The 21245-nt window shown below is 54.0% G+C and overlaps 1 protein-coding gene across 1 annotated transcript; it reads left to right on the forward strand.

Annotated features, from left to right (window-relative positions):
• Positions 1 to 4537: 4537 nt before the first annotated feature.
• LOC129135373 (mitogen-activated protein kinase-binding protein 1-like) lies at positions 4538 to 19290 on the forward strand. Its single transcript, XM_054687000.2, has 28 exons — positions 4538 to 4666; positions 4899 to 4956; positions 5678 to 5848; positions 6237 to 6374; positions 6640 to 6822; positions 7342 to 7502; positions 8271 to 8460; positions 8980 to 9126; positions 9346 to 9521; positions 10281 to 10372; positions 10632 to 10757; positions 11110 to 11180; positions 11336 to 11457; positions 11731 to 11806; positions 11916 to 12027; positions 12241 to 12304; positions 12545 to 12679; positions 12968 to 13101; positions 13317 to 13372; positions 14553 to 14789; positions 15305 to 15471; positions 15686 to 15831; positions 15946 to 16143; positions 16314 to 16398; positions 16660 to 16943; positions 17168 to 17782; positions 18205 to 18290; positions 18930 to 19290. Exons 3-28 carry the CDS (start codon positions 5687 to 5689, stop codon positions 19155 to 19157), a joined length of 4191 nt encoding a protein of 1396 aa, XP_054542975.1. The 5' UTR covers positions 4538 to 4666; positions 4899 to 4956; positions 5678 to 5686; the 3' UTR covers positions 19158 to 19290.
• Positions 19291 to 21245: the final 1955 nt, after the last annotated feature.

Here is a 21245-nt window from a genome sequence, read left to right on the forward strand (position 1 = left end):
TCTCTCCCTCCTCCTAAGGCTGAATAGGTCGGCTTGATTCTTGTGTCATGAAGGACTCAGGTGGCAAATACCTAGCTACCCAAAAATCCCAGCGGATCTAACTCCCAACATGTCATTTAGTCTGCCTGCTAAAGGAAAACGGTGATTCCGAAGGACCTAGAGACCACTGATCCTCAAAGCCTGTTCCTGTGTTGGAATGAAATAAGGGGCTTGCTAAAGTTTAGACTCCTAGGCCCCTCCCCAGAGCCACTGAATAAGAATCCCTGGGGCTGAGCCTGGTGATCTGCACTTGGAAGCTCCCCAGGTGATTGCAATGCATGGTGCAGTTTGAGGATCACTGTCTAGACTGAATACCAGAGTGGGGAAATTGTACAGACAGGTTTATGTTCCTGTTGGTTAGCAAGCAACAAAGCAAATCAAATACATTTAAAGTAGTATTAGTTCCTTTTATTCCAAAAAGTTACCAATAGATGTTTAGGTGGTGCATCACAGGTCGAGGAAACAGAACTGAAACATGCTTATCTGAAGACAGATTTTAAAACTCACCCAAGCTCCCTGCTTTTGCCCATGCTGGGCTATGGCCCTGGTGAACCCTTCCTCTATGGTCTAGACTGAGCCTAGAAAGCCAGCCCAAACCCTAGTCATTCTTCAAAATATCTGGGCCAACTTTGATTAAGTTAGACATTACTTAACTTTAAGCTCCAGTTTTTTTCACCTGTAAGATCGGGTTGTTGAGTGATTACCTGAGAAAATGCTTTTATCCATAAGGCATTGAGACTTTGTTAACTTTCAGCAAATTTGAGCTGTGGTTACTCTGGTTTCCTCAACTGCTCCCCATCCTGAGTTCCCTTGCCTGTGCTGCCTATGGCACCACTTCACACAGGGTATTAAAATCAGAGGGATGGGCTGGTCTCTTTCATTAGATTATATATTCTCTAACCACAGGAACCGTGTCTTCATCATGGTCACACAAGATGGTGGCGGACAATGTGGGCCTTGGACCCAGACTGCCTGGGACCTTCCTGGCTCCATCACTTACTAGTTCTGTGACCTTGGGCAAATTACTTCACCTCTCTGTGCCTCGTTTCCTCATCTGTAATAACAGTGTCTTGGGGCTACCCTAGGGCTGATAATAGTATCCACAGGCCTCAGGAGCTGCAGAGTTAATATATGTGAAGCATTTAGAATCACCTTGGCACCTAGAAAGCTGTCCAAAATGCTATCTACTGGTTATTTAAAAAATCTTTGTATCCAGTGCCTGGCATACAGGGGGGATGCAAGAAATATTTGTGGGAGAAGCACAGTCTGCAGTTATAGAAGGAAATAAAATTATTTAGGGTGAAGGCGACAGTGCACTGATGCTTGAACCAAGTGAGAGAATCAGTGCTCAGAAGTAGATAACAGAAGATACCAAGGGAACAAAAACGCTGCTCATATGCGATCAACAGAGCAGCAGACTCACAGAAGCCCGGTGGCCTTCCTTTTCTACCAGCAGGTCTTAAAGATTCCAGCTTGCTCCTAAATTGAATCTATGATTTTAATCACAGACACTCCCCAGCTCAGGAAAGTCCTATACATACCCATGCTGGCTGGGATAACGCAGGGCACACATTTGTACCCAGAAGGATGAGAATAATGCATTTTTCCAAAGGTTCTATTAGAGGGTGGTTAGGTTCCCAGGAACACTAGAGGTTAGCTACACTGTGCTAAGTAGGCCTGTGAAAGAAGCGATCACTTAGAACAAGGTTGAAAACCAGTGGGCCTCAGACTGAATGTGGTGCTCAGCTGCTGTTTTGTTTGGTCTGCATAGCAGTTTGTTTGTTTGTTTGAAGACAGGGTCTCACTCTGTCATGTGGGCTGGAGTACAGTGGGGTGATTATGGCTCACTGCAGCCTTGACCCCCCTGGCTTAAGCAATTCTCCTGCCTCAGCCTCCCAAGTAGCTGGGACTACAGGTGCCCGCCACCACGCCTGGCTAATTTTTGTATTTTTAGTAGAGATGGGGTTTCACCATGTTGGCCAGGATGGTCTCAATCTCCTGACCTCATGATCTGCCAGCCTCAGCCTCCCAAAGTGCTGGGATTACAGGCGTGAGCCACCACTCCCGGCTCTGTTATAATTTTCGTTTGCCTGCTCAAGAGCGATGGGGTGCAGAGTTTCCAGAGCCATCTTGCTTTTGTCATACTTTTTTTTTTTTTGAGACAGAGTCTAGTTCTTGTCGCCCAGGCTGGAGTGCAATGGCATGATCTCAACTCATTGCAACCTTCACCTCCTGGGTTCAAGCAATTCTCCTGCCTCAGCCTCCCAAGTAGCTGGGATTACAGGTACCCACCACAACACCTGGCTTATTTTTGTATTTTTAGTAGAGATGGGGTTTTACCATGTTGGCCAGCCTGATCTCGAACTCCTGACCTCAGGTGATCTGCCTGTCTCAGCCTCCCAAAGTGCTGGGATGATAGGCATGAGCCACTGTGCCCGGCCTGTCATACTTTTTAAAACCCTCCTGACTGTGACATTCTAGAAGGGGAAGCAGGAGACTAGAAGGTGGTATAAAAAGAGAAAGGAGTTCAAGACCAGCCTGGGCAACATGGCAAAACCCCATCTCTACAAAAAATACAAAAATTAACTGGGTATGGTGGCATGTGCCTGTAATCCCAGCTACTTGGGAGGCTGAGGTGGGAGGATTGCTTGAGCCCAGGAGGTCGAGGCTGCAGGGAGCTGTGATGGTGCCATGGTGCCACTGCAGTCCAGCCTGGGTGACAGAGCGAGACCCTGCCTCAAAAAAAAAAAAAAAACAATGAAGGAAGGGCTGAGCCAGGGTGGCATGAGCCTGTAATCCCAGCTACTTGGGAGGATGAGGCAGGAGGATTACTTGAACCCAGGAGTTCAAGACCAGCTTGGGCAACATAGTGAGACCTTGTCTCAAAAAAACAGAGAAAGGAAACAGGAACAAGGAAAGAGTAGGAAATGGAGAAAGAAGGAGGAAAAAAAAAAAACAGGAAGAGTTGAGGGGTTAGAGGAGAAAATGATGTGACTCAGGAATTCCACAGCTGTTGGTCAGCCTGGAAGTTCTGGGCATATCTAGTCACATCGGAGGTCCCAGTGTCCCCAAATTTGCATATCGAAGTGGTTTATTGAGCCCAAGATGCTTAGCCCTCACTAGCAACTTGCACCTACCTCCCTTCAAGTTTCCAGCCAGTAGTGGCGTTCAGATATGGGGGCTGCAGTGGGGTCCCACGAGGGAAAATTAGGTCTGGGGGAAGTAGCTGTCTCCTCTTTCTCTCCTCCCTGCCTTTCCTATTCGCAGTCTCCAGGCTTGCTCTTGTCTGCTATTTCCAGTGCTAATGAAGAGTTGAGGCAGAAGGGGCAACGGGCCAGGGCCTGCTGACAGCCAGGAAGCCTAAAGAGAAGCTGCCTGGCTACTGGCCTTTGGCTTCTTGCCCCCGATTCCTACTACCCAGCTTCTGTCTCCGGAGCTGCCTCTGGAAAGGCAGGACCTGATTCCATCCAGCAGCCTTGCTGCCTGGCGGGAGAGGTTGCCCCCACCTTCTCTGTGAGGCAGGCAGAGTCCCTGATTCTGCTTCTGGCAGTCGGGGGGCTCTTCTCAGGTTTCTTGGGGCCAGAGATTCTCAGGGTGGAGCTTGGGACCTCTGTGGCACTGTAAGGCTTTCCCAGGCCTTCTCAGGCTATCTCTATCCCCCACCCCATCTTACTGAGCCTCTCTGCTGTGTGGCCCCTGCCTCGCCTCCCACTTCCTTCCTTATTCAACACATGGAGGGTGTGGGGGGCCAGCTCTTGCCAAGTACACACGTGGGTGCACACGTGAGAGGCCTTACATCTTAAGGCACACATGCTTGATACATGTGTGGCCCCAAGCCTGTGAACGGGCTGTGCACCCGAGGCCTGCTTTGCCCAAATCACATTTCTTCTTCCCTCCTACACCCCTTCCTGGGGTATGCACAAGGGCTGCGGGATGGCCTGTGTCCCTGCTGCCCTTTGTGGGTATGGCCAGAGATAGAGCTGGTATTTAGGGGCCTGGCTGGGGGGACAGGCTTCCAGGGAACCCTTTCACCCTCATGGGGCTACAGAGATAGTTCCTCTTGGGTGGGGAAAAGGAGCAAGAACAGGTTGCCAGGAGAAAGCAGTGGAGGCTGGGCACGGTGGCTTATGCCTGTAATCCCAGCACTTTGGGAGGCAGATCACTTGAGTTCAAGAGTTTGGGACCAGCCTGGGCAACGTGGCAAGATCCCGTGTCTACAAAAAAAAAAAAAAAAAAAAAATACAAAGATTAGCTTGCATGGTGGCACATGCCTGTGGTTCCAGCTACTAGGGAGGCTAAGGTGGGAGGATTGCTTGAACCTGCAAGTTGAGGCTGCACTGAGCCATGTTTGCACCACTGCACTCTGGCTGGGATGACAGAGTAAGATCCTGTCTCAAAAAAAAAAAAAAAAGAAAAGAAAAGGAAAGGAAAAAAACAGTGGAGCCCTTCTGAGCTCTTTCTACCCAGCTCCCTCTGCTGGGTGACTGGAAGTCCTGGGTGGCCTGGAGGGCTCCTGGGGGAGCTGTGGTTTGCTGCTGAGCCTGTTGTCTGCTCATCTTCTCAGGTGTGTGGTTGTGTTGTTCAATCCCCGGAAACACAAACAGCACCACATCCTCAACAGTTCCAGGTAAATGGGCTGGGGTCCTCAGGATACCTCTTCCTTCTGGGAGCTATGAGAAGGGCACTGTCTAGAGTCTCTATGGCTCTGGGGGCTGGGATCTGGTTGGGTCCTAAAGCCAGATGGGGAAGTGCCACATGTGCCATTGGTGTCTGCTGGTCTCACCTTTTGAGAGGCTGGGAGGGGGCTAGGCTTAGGCCAGGCTGCCGGTGCCCCTCTGAGCCTGCCCCATCTGTTGCAGGAAAACCATCACTGCCCTTGCCTTCTCCCCTGATGGCAAGTACTTGGTCACTGGAGAGGTGAGTGAGGAAGAGGGCTGGCAGTACTGTAAAGAGGGCAGGTGTCCCGGCCTCCGCAGACAGCTGCGGTCCTAGGCCTGCTGTCACTTTGGCTTCTGAAACAGACACCAAATCCTGGTTTTCGCTGTATCTTAGAATAGTGGTTCTCAAGCTTTAGTGGACATCAGAATCACTTGGAGGGCTTGTGGAAGCACACATCACTAGGCTGGTCCTCAGAGTTTCTGATTCTGTAGGTCTGGGATGGGAGTCTGAAATGTGCATTTGTAACAAGTTCCCAGAGAGTGCTGATCCTGCTGGTGAAGGAAGCGTGCTTTGGAAACCGCTGCCTTAACTATTCCTTACCCCCGGGGGCCCCCTGCTGGGCTCAGGAGGAACGCTGCTGTCCCGGCGGCGTAGTCTTACTAGGGGCAGAAATAGACCTGAGTGCTAGTGGCTCTCAGTGCCGGCTGCCCATCGGAACCATTCAGGGAGCTTTGAACAACCTGAAGTACAGACGGCCACCTAGAGATGCTGACTAAAATCCGGGGCCACTTTCTTCCTGGTAATCACTGTCGCCCTCAGATCTTTATCATATTTCCTCTGTACCCTGCCCTGACTTTTGGCTGGGGAAGTGATGGTATCTAGTAGCTGAGGAGGCGAGGGCCCCGCTCTGGAAGATGAAGTGGGGCTGTATGCCTGTGGAGAAGTCAAGAACTCACTTCCAGTTCTTGCCTCCCTGCAGAGTGGGCACATGCCTGCCGTACGGGTTTGGGACGTGGCAGAGCACAGCCAGGTGGCCGAGCTGCAGGAGCACAAGTATGGTGTGGCTTGTGTGGCCTTCTCTCCTAGCGCCAAGTACATTGTCTCTGTGGGCTACCAGCATGACATGATCGTCAACGTGTGGGCCTGGAAGGTGAGTGGCTGGGTGGGGTGGCCTGGCAGCCTCACAGGGGTCAAGTGTCAGCTGGGGAGGCAAGAGACTGCTGACCTGCACTGCTCCATTCCACCCCACTGAACCATTCTCATTCTAGAAAGTTATTTGAAGCAGAAAAGAGCAACTGTGTGGCCAAGCATATTGGTTGAAGGGGCTAGCTTTATGCCTTCAAGGACTTCTGCAGGAAACGAATCTTTTCAGCTCCTCTAGAAAGGGATTATTTCCCTACCCCTCTTTTTCTGGCCAGTAAATTCTGGAAAGAAACACTTTTTCAAGTACAAATTCTAATTCTCCTCCATTCTCTGAGTCACTGTCTTCTTAGCTCCAAGAGACAGAGCCTTGATTCTTCCTTTGGCATCCCCTCCAGAAAAACATTGCGGTGGCCTCCAACAAGGTGTCCAGCCGGGTGACAGCAGTGTCCTTCTCTGAGGATTGCAGCTACTTTGTCACTGCAGGCAACCGGCACATCAAATTCTGGTATCTCGATGACAGCAAGACCTCAGAGGTGAGGTGCTGAAGCTGGGAGTAGCCACCAAGGCCCCTGGCAGGGCCTGCCCAGCCCACCCCAGGAGACTCTGCCCCACTTGGGCCTCTCTCTGCATTCCCAGCAGTCATGCAGAAGTTTTGGATGAGCCAGATGCTGTCTGGGCTGAGGAGTAGGCCCAAAGAGCAAGGAGGTGCTGGAGGCGTCCCCTGTACTCTCCTAGGGCCTAGTTTCCAGGGGCAGGCTCTGGGGCGGATGGGGGTGTAATAGTGGTGTGCCTCCACAGGTGAATGCCACTGTGCCCTTGCTGGGCCGCTCAGGGCTGCTGGGAGAGCTACGGAACAACCTGTTCACTGATGTGGCCTGTGGCAGAGGAAAGAAGGCGGACAGTACCTTCTGCATCACGTCCTCAGGGCTGCTGTGTGAGTTCAGTGATCGAAGGCTTTTGGACAAGTGGGTGGAGCTGAGGGTAAGTACCTCCCTCCCCAGGGGTAGGGTCTGCTCATGTCTCAGCTCAGGGGAGAACTAGTGCCCAGGGCTTCAGACTAGGGACTGGTCCCTTGTGCATACGGGAGACCCCAGGAGAACGAAGCTTGGGGGAGCTAGAGCTTGGCCCGTTTCCAGCCCTTGGTGATCTGTATAACTGCCTCCTCTCTGCTCTTTCTGTCTCTTTCCCCTGCTTTCCTCTTCCTCTCAGAACATAGACAGCTTCACAGTAAGTGGTGCCTGCACCTTCCTCTCTTTCTCATGCTATTTCTTTCTCTTCGCTGGGCTTTTCCTACTGGATCCTCTGGTGCCTAGAAGAATCCTCGATTCCTAATCCCTGGCTGGACAGGGCTGAGGGGCTCAGAACAGGGCAGCTGGGCGGCTTTTCCCTTGCCCCTGCCTTGGCAGGTCCCTCCTCTTGGCAGGTGGCTGTTGATGGGTGGGGAGGAGAGAAGACTGAGTGGGCAGGTGGCCTTGCTGAGCTGAGCCACTCTGCCCACAGACCACAGTGGCCCACTGCATCTCTGTGAGCCAAGACTACATCTTCTGTGGCTGTGCTGATGGCACCATGCACCTTTTCAACCCCTCTAACCTGCACTTCCTTAGCACCTTGCCCCGACCCCATGCTCTGGGGACAGACATTGCTAGCATCACCGAGGCCAGGTGAGCTACGTGGGCCCCCCTTCCTCCATTTGTAGCCTTACCCCTGCCCAGTCTTTCTTGTCAGTGCCTCAGGGAGCAGGTGAAGAGTGTATTGATGCCCCAAAGATTATTGGGAACACCTCTTTAGACAGAAGAATTTGGGTTTATTGGTACTTGTTGCAACCAAGGAGACCCCACCCCATGGAGAACTGTGGAGAGTCTCAGTAAGTGGGTGTTAGAAGGGACATATGGGATTTGGGTTTGCGTTGGGTGATTTTAGGAATCGTTCAAGGGATTGAAGTATTCTGGTTGGATGCCGTCCGGAACTAGGGGCAATTCTACAGTGGAACATCTTGTTAATTTATCTAAGAGGTGAAGGAAAGGTATGGGGCTAAAGCTGTATTTGGTCAAGAAGCCGCCAGCAGTCATGTAGATGGGAAAGGCGGTGTTTGGTCATTGTCATGGTTCGTTGTGGTTTGTATGGTGATCTTGTTTTTATCTGTGCACAGAGTAGTCTTGTTTTTGTTTTGCCCCATCACAGCCATAGAAGTATCTTGTCTAACGTTGGTGTTCTGTGAAGCTGTGTTCATCCAAACACCATGACCCAGCAGCTAGTGCTGGGTCAGGTTCCTGCTGATGGCTAGTAGGGGCTCCTTTCTTCTCTCAAGCAACTACTTCCAAACCTGCAGGCCCAGGGAGGGCTCCTCACACACTGCTCCTTCCATTGTGGATTGGCTTCTCTTTTCATTCCCTTCAGTCTGACCAGTGTGCCCTGTCCTCTCCCTACAGTCGCCTCTTCTCTGGAGTGGCGAATGCCAGGTATCCAGACACCATTGCCTTGACCTTTGATCCTACTAATCAGTGGCTGTCTTGTGTGTACAACGATCATAGCATTTATGTTTGGGATGTGAGGGACCCCAAGAAAGTGGGCAAGGTGTACTCAGCTCTGTATCATTCTTCCTGCATCTGGAGTGTGGAGGTACGTGGGCTGGCTGGCTGGCTGGAGACTGGCCAGGTTGGCTGGGATACCATTTTGAGGACAGAAAATAGGGATCCCCAAGTATAATCTTAGATTCCTGCTGCCTCCCTGTTTCTCCAGTGACTTCCCTGGGATAGATCCTGGGGACTGAGTTTGAATGTTACAGGCTTCCCCAGTGTGCCCCATCCTTAGTTTTGCCTCAGTCATCTTGGACAAGTTATCGAATTTGACCAAGCCTCAGTTTCCTCACCTGTAAAATGGTGTACTTGATTCACCTAATTGTTCTAAGAATAAAATGAAATAGTGTAAGTGGGAGACATAGAAGAGTGCCTGATATGTAGTGGGTGCTTCCCCTTGGTCATGTTGAAGGGTATATACCAGTTATGTATGGCCTGTGACAGGCACTGGGCTAAGTCCTGGCCACCATTCCCTTTTTCGTCCCATTCCCTTCCATCTCCTTGGGTAGGCAGAGGACTGCTCCCGAATGGAGGTCTGATTGTGTTCCCTCGGCCCCTTCAGGTCTACCCTGAGGTGAAGGACAGTAACCAGGCCTGCCTGCCCCCCAGTTCCTTTATCACCTGCTCCTCAGACAACACCAACCGCCTGTGGAACACAGAGAGCTCCGGGGTGCATGGCTCCACCCTCCACCGAAACATCCTCAGCAGTGTGAGCCCTGAGGCTGTGGGGCCCTGCTTCACCCTCAGTGCCCCCATCCCCACAGCTATTGCACCTGGTTACTGGGAACTGGGTCCCTAGGCCTCGGCCTTCCAGCCTTCATTTGGCTGTGCTCTGTGGTCCAAGGGTTTGTTGTGCTCAGCTTTCTTGCCCCTTGCAGCTGTACTGGTCAGGCCTGCCTCATCCACCTTTTCTAACCTGTTCCACTAGGACCTCATTAAAATCATCTATGTGGATGGGAACACCCAGGCCCTGCTGGACACAGAGCTGCCTGGAGGAGACAAAGCTGATGCATCCCTGTTGGATCCCCACGTGGGCATCCGCTCAGTGTGTGTCAGCCCCAATGGACAGCATCTAGCATCAGGGGACTGTATGGGCACACTTAGGTAATGCCAGGCCCTGGGTGGGTACTGACTGCCTCTCATGGTGCAGAGTTGGGTATTTAGAACTTTAGGGAGGGTTTGGCTCAAAAAGATTGGGCAACAAGATACTTATTTACAAGGCAAAGATAATAACTTCACAATGAGTAAACCTAGCAGAAATCATCTTCACCAAGTGATCAAGGTTAACATCCTCATATCAACATCATTAAGCCCATAATAGGATGTGCTAAGAAGGATGTGACATTGTTTCTGTGGTATTCTTACCAAAAATGCATAAACTCAATATAGGCGTGAGAAAACATCCGACAAACTCACATTGAGGTACATACCACAGAATAACTGATCAATACTCTTCAAAAGCATCAAGATCATGAAAAGTAAGGAAAGACCAGAGAACTGTTACAGACCACAGAAGTCTAAGGAGAAGTAACTAAATGCAATTTGGATTCTGGATAGGATCTAGAGTCAAGAAAAAGGACATAGTAGGAAAACTGGTGAAATTTGAATAAGGTCTCTAATTAATAGTATTGTACCAACATAAATTTCCTAGTTTTGATAATTGCACTATCGTTATGTAAGATGTTCACATTAGGGAAAGCTGGGTAAGGGAAATATAGACGCTCTCTGTTCTTTCAGCAACTTTTCTCTAAGCCTAAAAGTTCAAAAAAAGGAAAAAGGAGGAGAAAATGTAGCAAAGGAGGGGGCGTGAGTCCTTCCTGCGGCCTGGCCATGGCCTCTTCCCACCTCTCCTCATCTTTGCAGGGTGCACGAACTTCAGTCCCTGAGTGAGATGCTGAAGGTGGAGGCCCATGACTCTGAGATTCTGTGCCTGGAGTATTCTAAGCCAGACACAGGTTAGGAGAATGCCCGGAATGGCACAGGGCTCCTCCAGTCCTGCCGGTGCCACTTATATCTGTCCCGGCTCTTGGACGTGGGGTCGGTAATCTTTGGATCATTGGTGTCTTTGCTGGTTTAGAGGAAGACAGCTCTGTCCTTGCTCCGTGGTTCACATGGCTTGGGGATATGGGGCTCAGTTCCCTCGGGGCTCTTTGCCAGGCCCAGATAAGGGCTGTTCAGGGCACTCATGGGCTGATGGAGTTCTTTCATCCCCAGGTCTGAAACTGCTAGCATCGGCGAGCCGGGACCGGCTGATCCATGTGCTGGATGCCGGGCGGGAGTACAGCCTACAGCAGACGCTGGACGAACACTCATCCTCCATCACTGCTGTCAAGTTTGCAGGTGCGGGCAGGGTGAATGAGACACATCCTGCCACTCTCATCCCTGCTGCCATCTGCCTCCCACCTCCATGAGAAGGGTCTGCCCATTGTGGGGGAGTGTTGGACAGCAGCTGGGAGGCCTGGAGCTGGTTGGGAAGATAGGTGGAACAGAGACTCTCAGTGCTGGGACTTGAGCCAACCAGGTTGGACTGAGGATAAGGAGACAGGAAAACCTGGGTTTCCAGGTTTAATTTAGTTGGTTTTCCCTGGCATGTAGAGTAGCTTGATGGGGGATCTCATGGAGGGAAGGTGGGAGGCAGGCTGCTCCCATGTGGTGAGAACAGTGGGAACAGCTGGGCTTCCCTCCTTCATAGCCAGTGATGGGCAAGTCCGCATGATGAGCTGTGGAGCAGACAAGAGCATCTACTTCCGCACTGCGCAGAAGGTGAGGGCACTGGGCTTTCCTGAGAGGGGCGGGGCAGGGCGGGGTCTGCCATTCCCTGCCTAAGGTTACAAGAGGTGAAGGGAGGCGCAAGTAGGGCTCTTGGGGCCTGGTGAGGCATTTGGGTGTGGGCCTGCCCACATGCTCCACCCCTGCAGTCTGGAGATGGAGTGCAGTTCACACGGACACACCACGTGGTGCGGAAGACGACCCTCTATGACATGGATGTGGAGCCCAGCTGGAAGTACATGGCTATCAGCTGCCAGGACCGAAATATTCGGTGGGCATCCCCTCCTCAGACTCTGCCCACATTCCTTCATCGCCCTACGGGGTCAGCTCTGTGCAGCTAAGTTCCCACATCTGTCGTTCTGTACAGGACTTTGTACCCCCTTGAGCCTACAGTACTTTGCTTCACCCAAGAGGTGGTAGCCTGTTTGCTGCTGGGGGTAGCTCCCAGAGAGTGTAGACTGGGAGTGAAAGCTGGCATTTCCATCCCCCAGGCGTGTTCCACCTTCACTGCCTCCTCATGAGAAAGAGACTATGTTTCTTACAGGATATTTAACATCAGCAGTGGAAAGCAGAAGAAGCTGTTTAAAGGGTCACAGGGTGAGGACGGCACACTCATTAAGGTAAGGACCCAGAGGGGGTACTGGACAGGGGCTCGGGGACAGGGTGGTGCTGGGTGGGAGGGACTGGTACTTCCCATGTCCTCCAGCTGCACACCCTGCTACTCCTCAGGTGCAGACAGACCCCTCAGGGATCTACATTGCCACCAGCTGTTCTGACAAGAATCTCTCCATTTTTGACTTCTCCTCAGGCGAGTGCGTGGCCACCATGTTTGGCCACTCAGGTGAGTGTAGCCTGAATCCCCGAGTAGAAGCTGATACCTGCGTAAACCTGAGTGAGTTCCACCCCTGGAACTTCACTCTTCTATTAGTTTCTTGGGACCCGCAGAGCTACCTATCCCTACCCTGCAGCCAACCCCCGTGTCCACTGTTGGGATGGAGAGGACTTGGTTGGGAATTTAAGGTGGCTTATAGACCGTATTCTTTGTTCTTCACAGAGATTGTCACTGGCATGAAATTTAGTAATGATTGTAAACATCTCATCTCTGTGTCTGGGGACAGGTGAGCAGAAGCCAGCTTCCCTGAGAGGCAGATTCTTACTCTGCCACAGCACCCTGCCCTCCCCTCTCTCCATTTCAGTGATGTCTCTGGGAAGTGGGGTTAACAGGGATAGCTCTTGGCTGTGCTTGACCTGAAGTGGAGGGTGGCTCTGGTCTCCTTGCCATCCATGGATAAGGGGAACGAATGGCGCTAGCCATTCTACCTGCCCCTCCTTCAGCCAACTGTGTGGCTTTACCCCAGCTGCATATTTGTGTGGTGCCTGAGCTCTGAGATGACCATCAGCATGAGGCAGCGTCTGGCCGAGTTGCGCCAGCGTCAGCGGGGCGGCAAGCAGCAAGGACCATCCTCTCCCCAAAGGGCTTCTGGACCCAACCGGTGAGAACAGAATGTGGGCAAGTGATGGGTGGGTGTGCAGATGGCTTGCTGCGACCTCACTGCACTTCCTCCATGCTTTGGGCCTGCCATTCAGCAACTCTGTCTCCCAAGACCTTACCTCTCACACAAGGATCCATGATGTCAGCCTCTTCCCCCTGTTGAGTCTCCTCTCCCCCTATTGAGTCTCATCTTCCCCTCATTGAGTCTCCTCTTCCTTCTTCCCCCATTGAGCCTCCTCTCCCCCTATTGAGTCTCCTCTCCCCATGCCCTTCCTTGTCTCGGACTCAGGCACCAGGCCCCATCAATGCTGTCTCCTGGACCGGCTCTCTCATCAGACAGTGACAAGGAGGGAGAAGATGAGGGGACTGAAGAAGAACTTCCAGCACTGCCCGTCCTTGCCAAGAGTACCAAGAAGGCACTGGGTCTGTGGCAGTTGGGTGTGGGGGCAGACAGGCCCTAGTTGGTATGATGGCTAGATATGGTTTTTCTGAGACTGTGGGGTGAGAGCAGTGTGAGCTGAGGAAACTGAGGCATCATTGTGGCCACACAGGGTATGGGCTGATGGGGCCAGGGCTCCAGGGTTGGGTGGGGGCGGGGGGGCAGGAGACACTTCCTCTGACTGCCTGTTTCTGTCTAGCCTCGGTCCCCAGCCCAGCCTTGCCCCGAAGCCTGTCCCACTGGGAGATGAGTCGGGTGAGTCGTCATTGTTAAAATGTTCTTCCAAGGTTAGAGGAGGCGAAGGGAGCTGTGAGAACAGGGCTCTCTGGGCCTGGTAGGGTACTGGGGCATGGGGTCTGCCCACATGCTGCACTCCTGTGTCCAAGGAAGGCCTTGTTGGGGAAGTTGAAGCAGCTGGGCCGGTCCTGGGTGCGGGGTGAAGAAAGCCCAGGTATTTCCTTCCTGTGGACCAGTTGGGGTGGATGGAGCACAGGGTTAGTCAGCACTGGGGAGGTGGGGCACTTGTTCAGCTGCCTGGTGCCTGGAAGTAAATACCATCAGAGAAGAGCTCAAGGTGGAGAGGACAAAGGACCCCTAAGCCAGATAGTTAGAACTAAAATGCAGGAAATCAAGGATCCAAAGAGCGGAGATCTGGAGAAACAGTTCTAAAGACCCCGGTTAGGAGGTAAGCGGAGAACTTCCAGAATAGTTAGAGAGAAAAGGCCATGAGGGGACCCATAACTCAGCGACTGCCCTGGGGTGGCCAAAGGGGGATCAAGGTGTTCAGAGCAAGTTCCCAAGCACCAGTACCTTCCGTTGTCAGCAACAGTTTCACAGAGTGATGATGCTGTGGTGTCTCTGGAGCACCCTGACTGGGCCAGGGGTCTCAGGCCCGGGCTATAGGTTTGTCCTTGGTGCTGTGAAGGGACTTTGGGGCCCCCAGCTATTGGAGTGATTGGGGTAGAGAGGCAAAAGGAGTGGTTGGGGTAGACAGGCAGAATTGGCCTTTGCCCTGGGCTGGGTTTCTTGGGGGACTCTTGGTAGTAAGTGGTTGCTGCTGGGGCTGTCCTCAGAGTGGGAGACTTTTAGAGACCCCCAGCTCTGAGGCATCCACGATACCAGGTGAAGGCTGAGACTAGGGGTTCCTGTGCCAGAGGATGCGGAATGCAGCTAAGAGCGTGAACTCTGGAGCCAGACTAACCTGCAGGCCACTTACTGTCTGTGGGACGCAGACTGGTCACTTAAGCCCCCTGTGCTTCAGTCTCCTTATCTGTAAAACAAGGATGATACTAGTGCCCATTTCAAAAGGTTGCTGTGAGGATGAAGTAAGCTAGCATGTGTAGTGTGCCAGGCACATAGTAAGGGATATGTGGATATTTGTTGATCTGACTGTGTGGTTGTTGTTACTCCTCCCCCACCCCCTACCTCCCACCAGGCACAGGAGTCCATGGGGTTCCTGGACCCAGCTCCTGCAGCCAACCCGGGACCCAGAAGAAGAGGGCGCTGGGTTCAGCCAGGTGTGGAACTGAGCGTTAGATCCATGCTGGATCTGCGGCAGCTGGAAACACTGGCCCCAAGCCTGCAGGACCCTAGCCAGGACTCGCTGGCCATCATCCCATCTGGTCCCAGGAAGCATGGGCAGCAGGCCCTTGAGACTTCACTCACTAGCCAGGTGAGCCTGCTTTCTCCCAGCTCTCTAGAGAGTTCCAAGGGGCCTTAGGCAGCCTTTGCCACCAGCTGGGACCTGAGCACTGGTCCAGCTATGCTTGCTCTGCCCCTGTGGCACATGGGTAACCTGAACTGCAAAGCCAGGATGGGGGTGGCTGGGCTGTATGGTGTGGTCATCAGGATAGGCAGGGGAGGGGTTGGGGTAGAGAGGCAAAAGTGGCCTTTGCCCTGGGCTGGGTTTCTTGGAGGAATCTTGGTATTAAGTGGTAGCTGGAGGTTGGCAGCCCAGAGTGCTAATACAGTTCATCCAGAAGCTCACATCAGCAACTGGAGCCCAGCCTGGCTTCTCGATGTCTGTCCTTCAGCTTCCCCTTGAATGAGTGCACACCGCATCCTTACTCACCTCCACCTCTTCTCCAAGGGGAGGGTTGGCCCCCAGGATACTCAGGGCTTACCCCCCAGCTACCACTGCCTCATCTGTCACCTCTGCTCTGTTAACATCCCTTTGTGTGTTCCCAGAATGAAAAGCCCCCTCGGCCTCAGGCTTCCCAACCTTGTTCCTATCCCCATATTATCCGATTATTGTCACAAGAGGAAGGGGTCTTTGCCCAAGATCTGGAACCTGCACCCATTGAAGATGGTATTGTCTACCCGGAGCCAAGTGACAACCCCACCATGGATACCAGGCAAGGATCCTGCCCTAGCCAGACCTCGTGCCCCCGTCTTCCCCTCCCTATGAGTGTTCTTTAGTCGAGGGAGGGTTGGCCCCCAGGATACTCAGGGCTTTCCTTCCAGCTCACCACTGCCTCATCCCTCACCCTGATCACAGGCAGGAGTCCAGCGGGGCTGCTGCCTACCCCTGCTCACTGCCTTTTCTTCTCCCTGCTGGAATCCTGACAGTGAGTTCCAAGTGCAGGCTCCAGCCCGGGGAACTCTGGGAAGAGTGTACCCAGGCAGCAGGAGCTCAGAAAAGCACAGCCCTGACAGTGCCTGCTCTGTGGATTACAGCAGCAGCTGCCTTTCCAGCCCGGAGCACCCCACTGAAGGTGAGGCTGTAGCCTGGAGGGAGGGGCCATGGGGGGTGGGGCCTGGAGGTGGGTGGGGAGGCTCTGGCAACAGATGGGTGCAGTGCGATGTCTCTCTCCCCTCCCCACACCCAGACTCTGAGAGCATGGAGCCCCTCAGTGTGGATGGCATCTCCTCAGACCTTGAAGAGCCAGCTGAGGGTGATGAAGAAGAGGAAGAAGAGGAGGGAGGCATGGGCCCCTATGGGCTACAGGAGGGCAGCCCCCAGACTCCAGATCAGGAGCAGTTTCTAAAACAGCACTTTGAGACTCTGGCCAGTGGAGCTGCTCCAGGTGTGGTCAGAGGGCCAGCATTTAGTGCCTGCAATTTGCCCTTCTCCCCTCCTTGCCTACCTGAGAGGAGGGTCCCAGGGTATAGGCTGTGGCTGGGGGTCTCAAGGAGGCAAAATCTGGGGCAAGGGCTTGGTTTTTGCCCCAATTCATGATTTCTCTGACCTTGGTAGGGGCCCCAGTGCAGGTCCCAGAGAGGTCAGAGTCTCGGAGTATCTCTTTACGATTCCTGTTGCAAGTACAGACCCGCCCACTCAGGTACAGAGGCTCCCTACCCCCCAGCAGCAGCTCTGGCTCTCCTGGCCTCCCAGGGCTGCTGCCCTCTCCTCTCCAGTGTTCTGTCTCTCCATGCGTGGGGTGTTTTGCACTCCCGGTTTTGGGCTAACTGGCCTTTCCCCAGCCCTATCTGGCTTTGTGCTGGTTCTCTCCTAGTGCCCTGGTGCTATGAGTTTCTCGCCATTTTGGCAGGGAGGAGCATTGAGCCTTCTCTGGGCCTTCTCCCACATTTCCTCCCTGTAGGGAACCATCCCCGTCCTCCTCAAGCCTGGCACTGATGTCGAGACCAGCCCAGGTGCCACAGGCATCTGGTGAGCAGCCGAGAGGCAATGGTGCCAATCCCCCTGGAGCACCCCCGGAGGTGGAACCGTCCTCTGGCAACCCCAGCCCCCAGCAGGCAGCCTCTGTGCTGTTGCCACGATGCCGTCTCAACCCTGACAGCAGCTGGGCTCCCAAGAGAGTGGCCACAGCCAGCCCCTTTTCTGGACTCCAGAAGGCCCAGTCTGTGCACAGTCTGGTGCCACAGGGTGAGGAGCCTGATGGGTTCAGTGCCAGGGTGCAGGGTGTATGGAACACATGTACATGCTGGAGGAGGGAGGGCCTGGTGTGGCCCTGATGTGCCACTGTGCTGGCCACTAGGTGTCCCTTAATGGGCATGTGGAGGGGAACAGCAGCTCTTCGGGATTGGGTGTTGGCACCTGGGATGCCTTCCTCAACACCTGACCTGTGTATACCTCTGTCTCCTTTGCAGAAAGACATGAGGCCAGTCTGCAGGCCCCTTCACCAGGCGCACTGCTGTCTCGGGAGATCGAAGCTCAGGATGGTCTGGGCTCCCTGCCCCCAGCTGATGGCCGTCCGTCTCGGCCTCACTCCTATCAGAACCCCACCACCAGTTCCATGGCCAACATATCCCGCAGTATCTCTGTTGGGGAGAACCTGGGCCTGGTGGCTGAACCTCAAGCTCATGCCCCCATCCGAGTCTCACCACTCAGCAAGCTGGCCCTGCCCAGCCGGGCTCACCTGGTCCTGGACATCCCCAAACCACTGCCTGACCGTCCTACCCTGGCTGCATTCTCTCCTGTCACCAAAGGCCGGGCCCCTGGTGAGGCAGAAAAGCCTGGCTTCCCGGTGGGCCTAGGAAAAGCTCACAGTACAACTGAGAGATGGGCCTGTTTGGGGGAGGGCACCACTCTCAAGCCTAGGACAGAGTGCCAGGCTCATCCTGGGCCCAGCAGCCCCTGTGCCCAGCAACTGCCAGTCAGCAGCCTCTTCCAAGGCCCTGAAAACTTGCAGCCCCCACCCCCTGAGAAGACTCCCAACCCCATGGAATGCACCAAGCCAGGGGCAGCCCTGAGCCAGGACTCAGGTGTGCACAGCTCCCCAGCTCTCATCTCCTGCCCCATCCTTACTCTCCCCTCTCTGTTGGCCGCTGTCTGGCTCCATCCCATTTCTGTGGGTACAGCTTCTGGTGTTTCTTGTCCTGTCTGCTCCTGTCGCAGGTCCGTAAGTCACACCCCTGATGGTGAGACCCTCCTGCTAACCTTCATGATTTCCTTGTGACTCACTTGCCCATTCAGTGGCTTCTGAACTTGGGGCTGGCCGTCTCCTCTGGACCTTGTTTGTGTGGTGTTGGGGAGGCCGTTGGAAGAGAAGCCAAGAGGAAGGGACTGAGGGCAAGTGGGGGGTGCAATGCTGAGGGCTAGGTCTCTCCCGCTCTGAGTGTCTTGGGTGCGGAGGCCTGAAAGGGCTACATGCTGGGCCTCACTGAGCTGTATCCGTCTCTTTCAGAGCCAGCGGTGAGCCTGGAGCAGTGTGAGCAGCTGGCGGCAGAGCTCCGCGGCAGCGTGTGCCAGGCAGTGCGGCTCTACCACTCGGTGGGTGTTAGGTGCCCCCCGGCAGGAGGGCGGGCACGTCAGTAGTGCTGGGTGTTTCGGATAACCATGTCCAGAACAGTATGCTAAGGCTCTTGTGCTGACAGGATGGCACACTCAAGAACATCTTGGGCAGCACAGGTGAGGGGGTTAGAGGCCAGGCTAGCCTCTTGTACCGGGCACCTGCGGTCATTTCTGGTTAAGAGCTGGAGACTTCCCTCAGGAGGTGAGGCCTGAAGAGACCACACCTCCCAGTTGGCTCAGGACAATCCCAGTTTATGTCGTTGTCCCAGTGTAATTATTAATGGCATCTTTTTTCATATCCATGAATTATTTGGCCCCCTTAGACATAGGGAACAGTCCAAGAAGGCCCAAACTTTGAAAGAGAAAGCAGATTCTGCCGGAGTTGTCATAAGGAGTTGCTTATAAGATGTAGACGGTTCTGCAATCCAATGGGTTCCTCCTTGGGCGTCACCCCCAGAGTCTGCCTGCATCCCATGTTCCCTGGCCATACATGCTGATCTTGGCAGGTAGAGTTCCCAGCTAGTCCCTTCTGAGGCAGGCTGGACCCAGGTGGGGCCCCTCCCTTTTATATGTCTGTTGACAGGCTCCTCCACCTCACTTCTGGGGGTGCTGTTTCAGGTGGCTGGCTGCAAGATGCCCTCAGCAGAGCAAAGTCGGATTGCCCAGCTCCTCAGAGACACCTTCTCTTCAGTGCTACAGGAGCTGGAAGCTGTGGCTGGGGCAGTGCTGTCCAGCCCAGGCAGCAGCCCTGGGGCTGTGGGAGCCGAGCAGACACAGGCCCTGCTGGAGCAATACTCAGAACTGTTGCTTCGAGCCGTGGAACGGCGTATGGAACGCAAACTCTGAGTTCTGGAAGCCTGTCCCAAGTGAATGAATGCCCCAGCGATTCCAAACTGCAGCCCCTCTGCCCCTCACCAAAACCTGCGGGGCTGCTTGGAGTGGAAAGCAGGGAGCAGTGTTCAGAGGCAAAGCAGCCTTCCCAGCCACTCCTCGTGGGGGGCCTGTATTTATTAATTTATTTCCCTGACTGTTGCCTCACTTCCTTGGAACTCCTGCCTCCACAGCCCCTCCAGTGGCAGGGACAGGTCTTGGGTCTTTGTCATCTTGGTGCTGTGAGAGGTAGGAGGGCAGCCTACCCCATCTAGGAATCTGGGAAGGGCTGGCCCTCTCTTAGAAGCCATTTGAAATTACTGCAGGGATTAGCTCCCTGTGGTGGAGCATACACAGGGTACTCTGGGGTCGAGGTGAGAGGTGATGTGGTATTCAGTGCCCGTCAGCCAACTGTGGGCCTTCACCTCTACCTGCACTTCCCCTCTCACACCAGCTGCACTCCCCTGGCTGCCAGAGCAGGGTGGTTTTCCCCAATACCTGGCAGCTCAGAAAGGCAGAGCCATCTGGCCCTCCAGGGTGTCCCCAGCCATCAGGAGACTTGAGTTGGTATTTGGACCTGAGCCCGCACATTCCACTCCCATTCTCCCTCCAAGAGGGGCCCAGCATTGTATTTCCCTGTGACCCCTTACTCTCCTGGCCAGAACTTGAGCCAGCTGTGGGACGTTGCTGCAGAACAGTAAGCCCTCACCTGGGCAAACATGAAGCTCTGGCCTCCTTTCCTCAGCCCCTTGTTCTTCCCTGTCCTCCACCCTGGCCGGTGGAGGAGCCCAGGACCTCCACCCTGGGAGGCCGGCTGCTGGAGCCCAGAGGCCACCTTCTCCCTGCATCCTGAATGATGCTTAGTCAGAAGCCTGTGTTGGAACATCCCTCGTTTACAGGGCGCTGGCCTACCTCCTGAGGACCTCTGCCACAGATGAGATCACACGCATGCACGTGCACACATGTACACACACACACCTACCTGCACAGCATGCCGTTGAGTGTTGGTTGCCAGAGTATCTGGCTGGCTGCTCTGTGCCTGGTTTCCTCACATCCTGCCTCAGCTTCACCACCCTGGCTTATGTGGAACACCTATCAGGGAGCAGAAAAGGGTTGCAGTACACTAAGTGAACCCAGATTCTGGATTCTTGGTGTCCACAGCCTAGCTGATACGAGATGGCCCATAGGACACCTGGTTTAGGTAGGAGCCTCCTCAAAGGCAGTGCTGGGCACCCACGGGTGTGCTGGATACTGGAGTTTGAGAGGAGGGAGGTGCTGGGGCCAAAGGAGACACTAGAAAAGTGGTAGATGGGACAGGTAAGTGGCAGAGGTGAGGGGATAAGTTAGAATGTAAAAGGGCAGTAATTAGGGGTGAGGGAAAGGAGATAGGGGACCCTAGGAGGTAGAGTGGGACCATGTCGTGAGGCAGTTGAAGAGTTGAGGAAAGGTTTTTCTGGGCCCTACTGCTCCCCTCTGCTGCAGGTAAGTCAGAGCAGCTTTACCACAGCTTCAGGCCACGAAAGCCCCTGCACCCGCCCTGCTGCGCCATAGGCAGAGGCTTATAAAGAAATGGGTTCCCGGCCAGGTGTGGTGGCTCAAGCCTGTAATCCCAGCACTTTGGGAGGCCGAGGCGGGTGGATCACGAGGTCAGGTGATCGAGATCAGCCTGGCCAACATGGTGAAACCCTGTCTCTACTAAAAATAAAAAAATTAGCTGGGCGTGGTGGTGGGCGCCTGTAATCCCAGCTACTCGGGAGGTTTAGGCAGGAGAATCGCTTGAACCCTGGAGGTGGAGGTGGAGGTTGCAGTGAGCCGAGATTGCGCCATTGCACTCCAACCTAGGTGACAAAGCTACACGCCATCTCAAAAAAAAAAAAAAAGAAAGAAAAAGAAAAAGGGTTACAAAAGGTTCCCAGCTCCGGGGCATCAGCCTGAGTGCGCTTGAGCTGCTCCAAACCTTGCCCTTCCCCACTCCTCTAGCATCGCCACCCGCATGGCCCTGGAACTCCCGCGGCGCCGGGGGCGGGCCCGTGCCTGCTGTGCCCCGACTTCCCACACCAGCCG

The sequence above is a fragment of the Pan troglodytes genome, chromosome 5 (genome assembly GCF_028858775.2).
Source record: "Pan troglodytes isolate AG18354 chromosome 5, NHGRI_mPanTro3-v2.0_pri, whole genome shotgun sequence".
Classification (NCBI taxonomy): domain Eukaryota; kingdom Metazoa; phylum Chordata; class Mammalia; order Primates; family Hominidae; genus Pan; species Pan troglodytes.

What these genes read in the sequence shown, in the direction of transcription:
- LOC129135373 (XM_054687000.2), top strand. Translation starts at nt 5,687, where the DNA reads ATGCCTGCCGTACGGGTTTGGGACGTGGCAGAGCACAGCCAGGTGGCC. An exon ending in ACTTCCGCACTGCGCAGAAG is followed by an intron (nt 11,181 to 11,335) that starts GTGAGGGCACTG and finishes CCACCCCTGCAG; the next exon opens with TCTGGAGATGGAGTGCAGTT. An exon ending in CAGTGCGGCTCTACCACTCG is followed by an intron (nt 18,291 to 18,929) that starts GTGGGTGTTAGG and finishes GTGCTGTTTCAG; the next exon opens with GTGGCTGGCTGCAAGATGCC.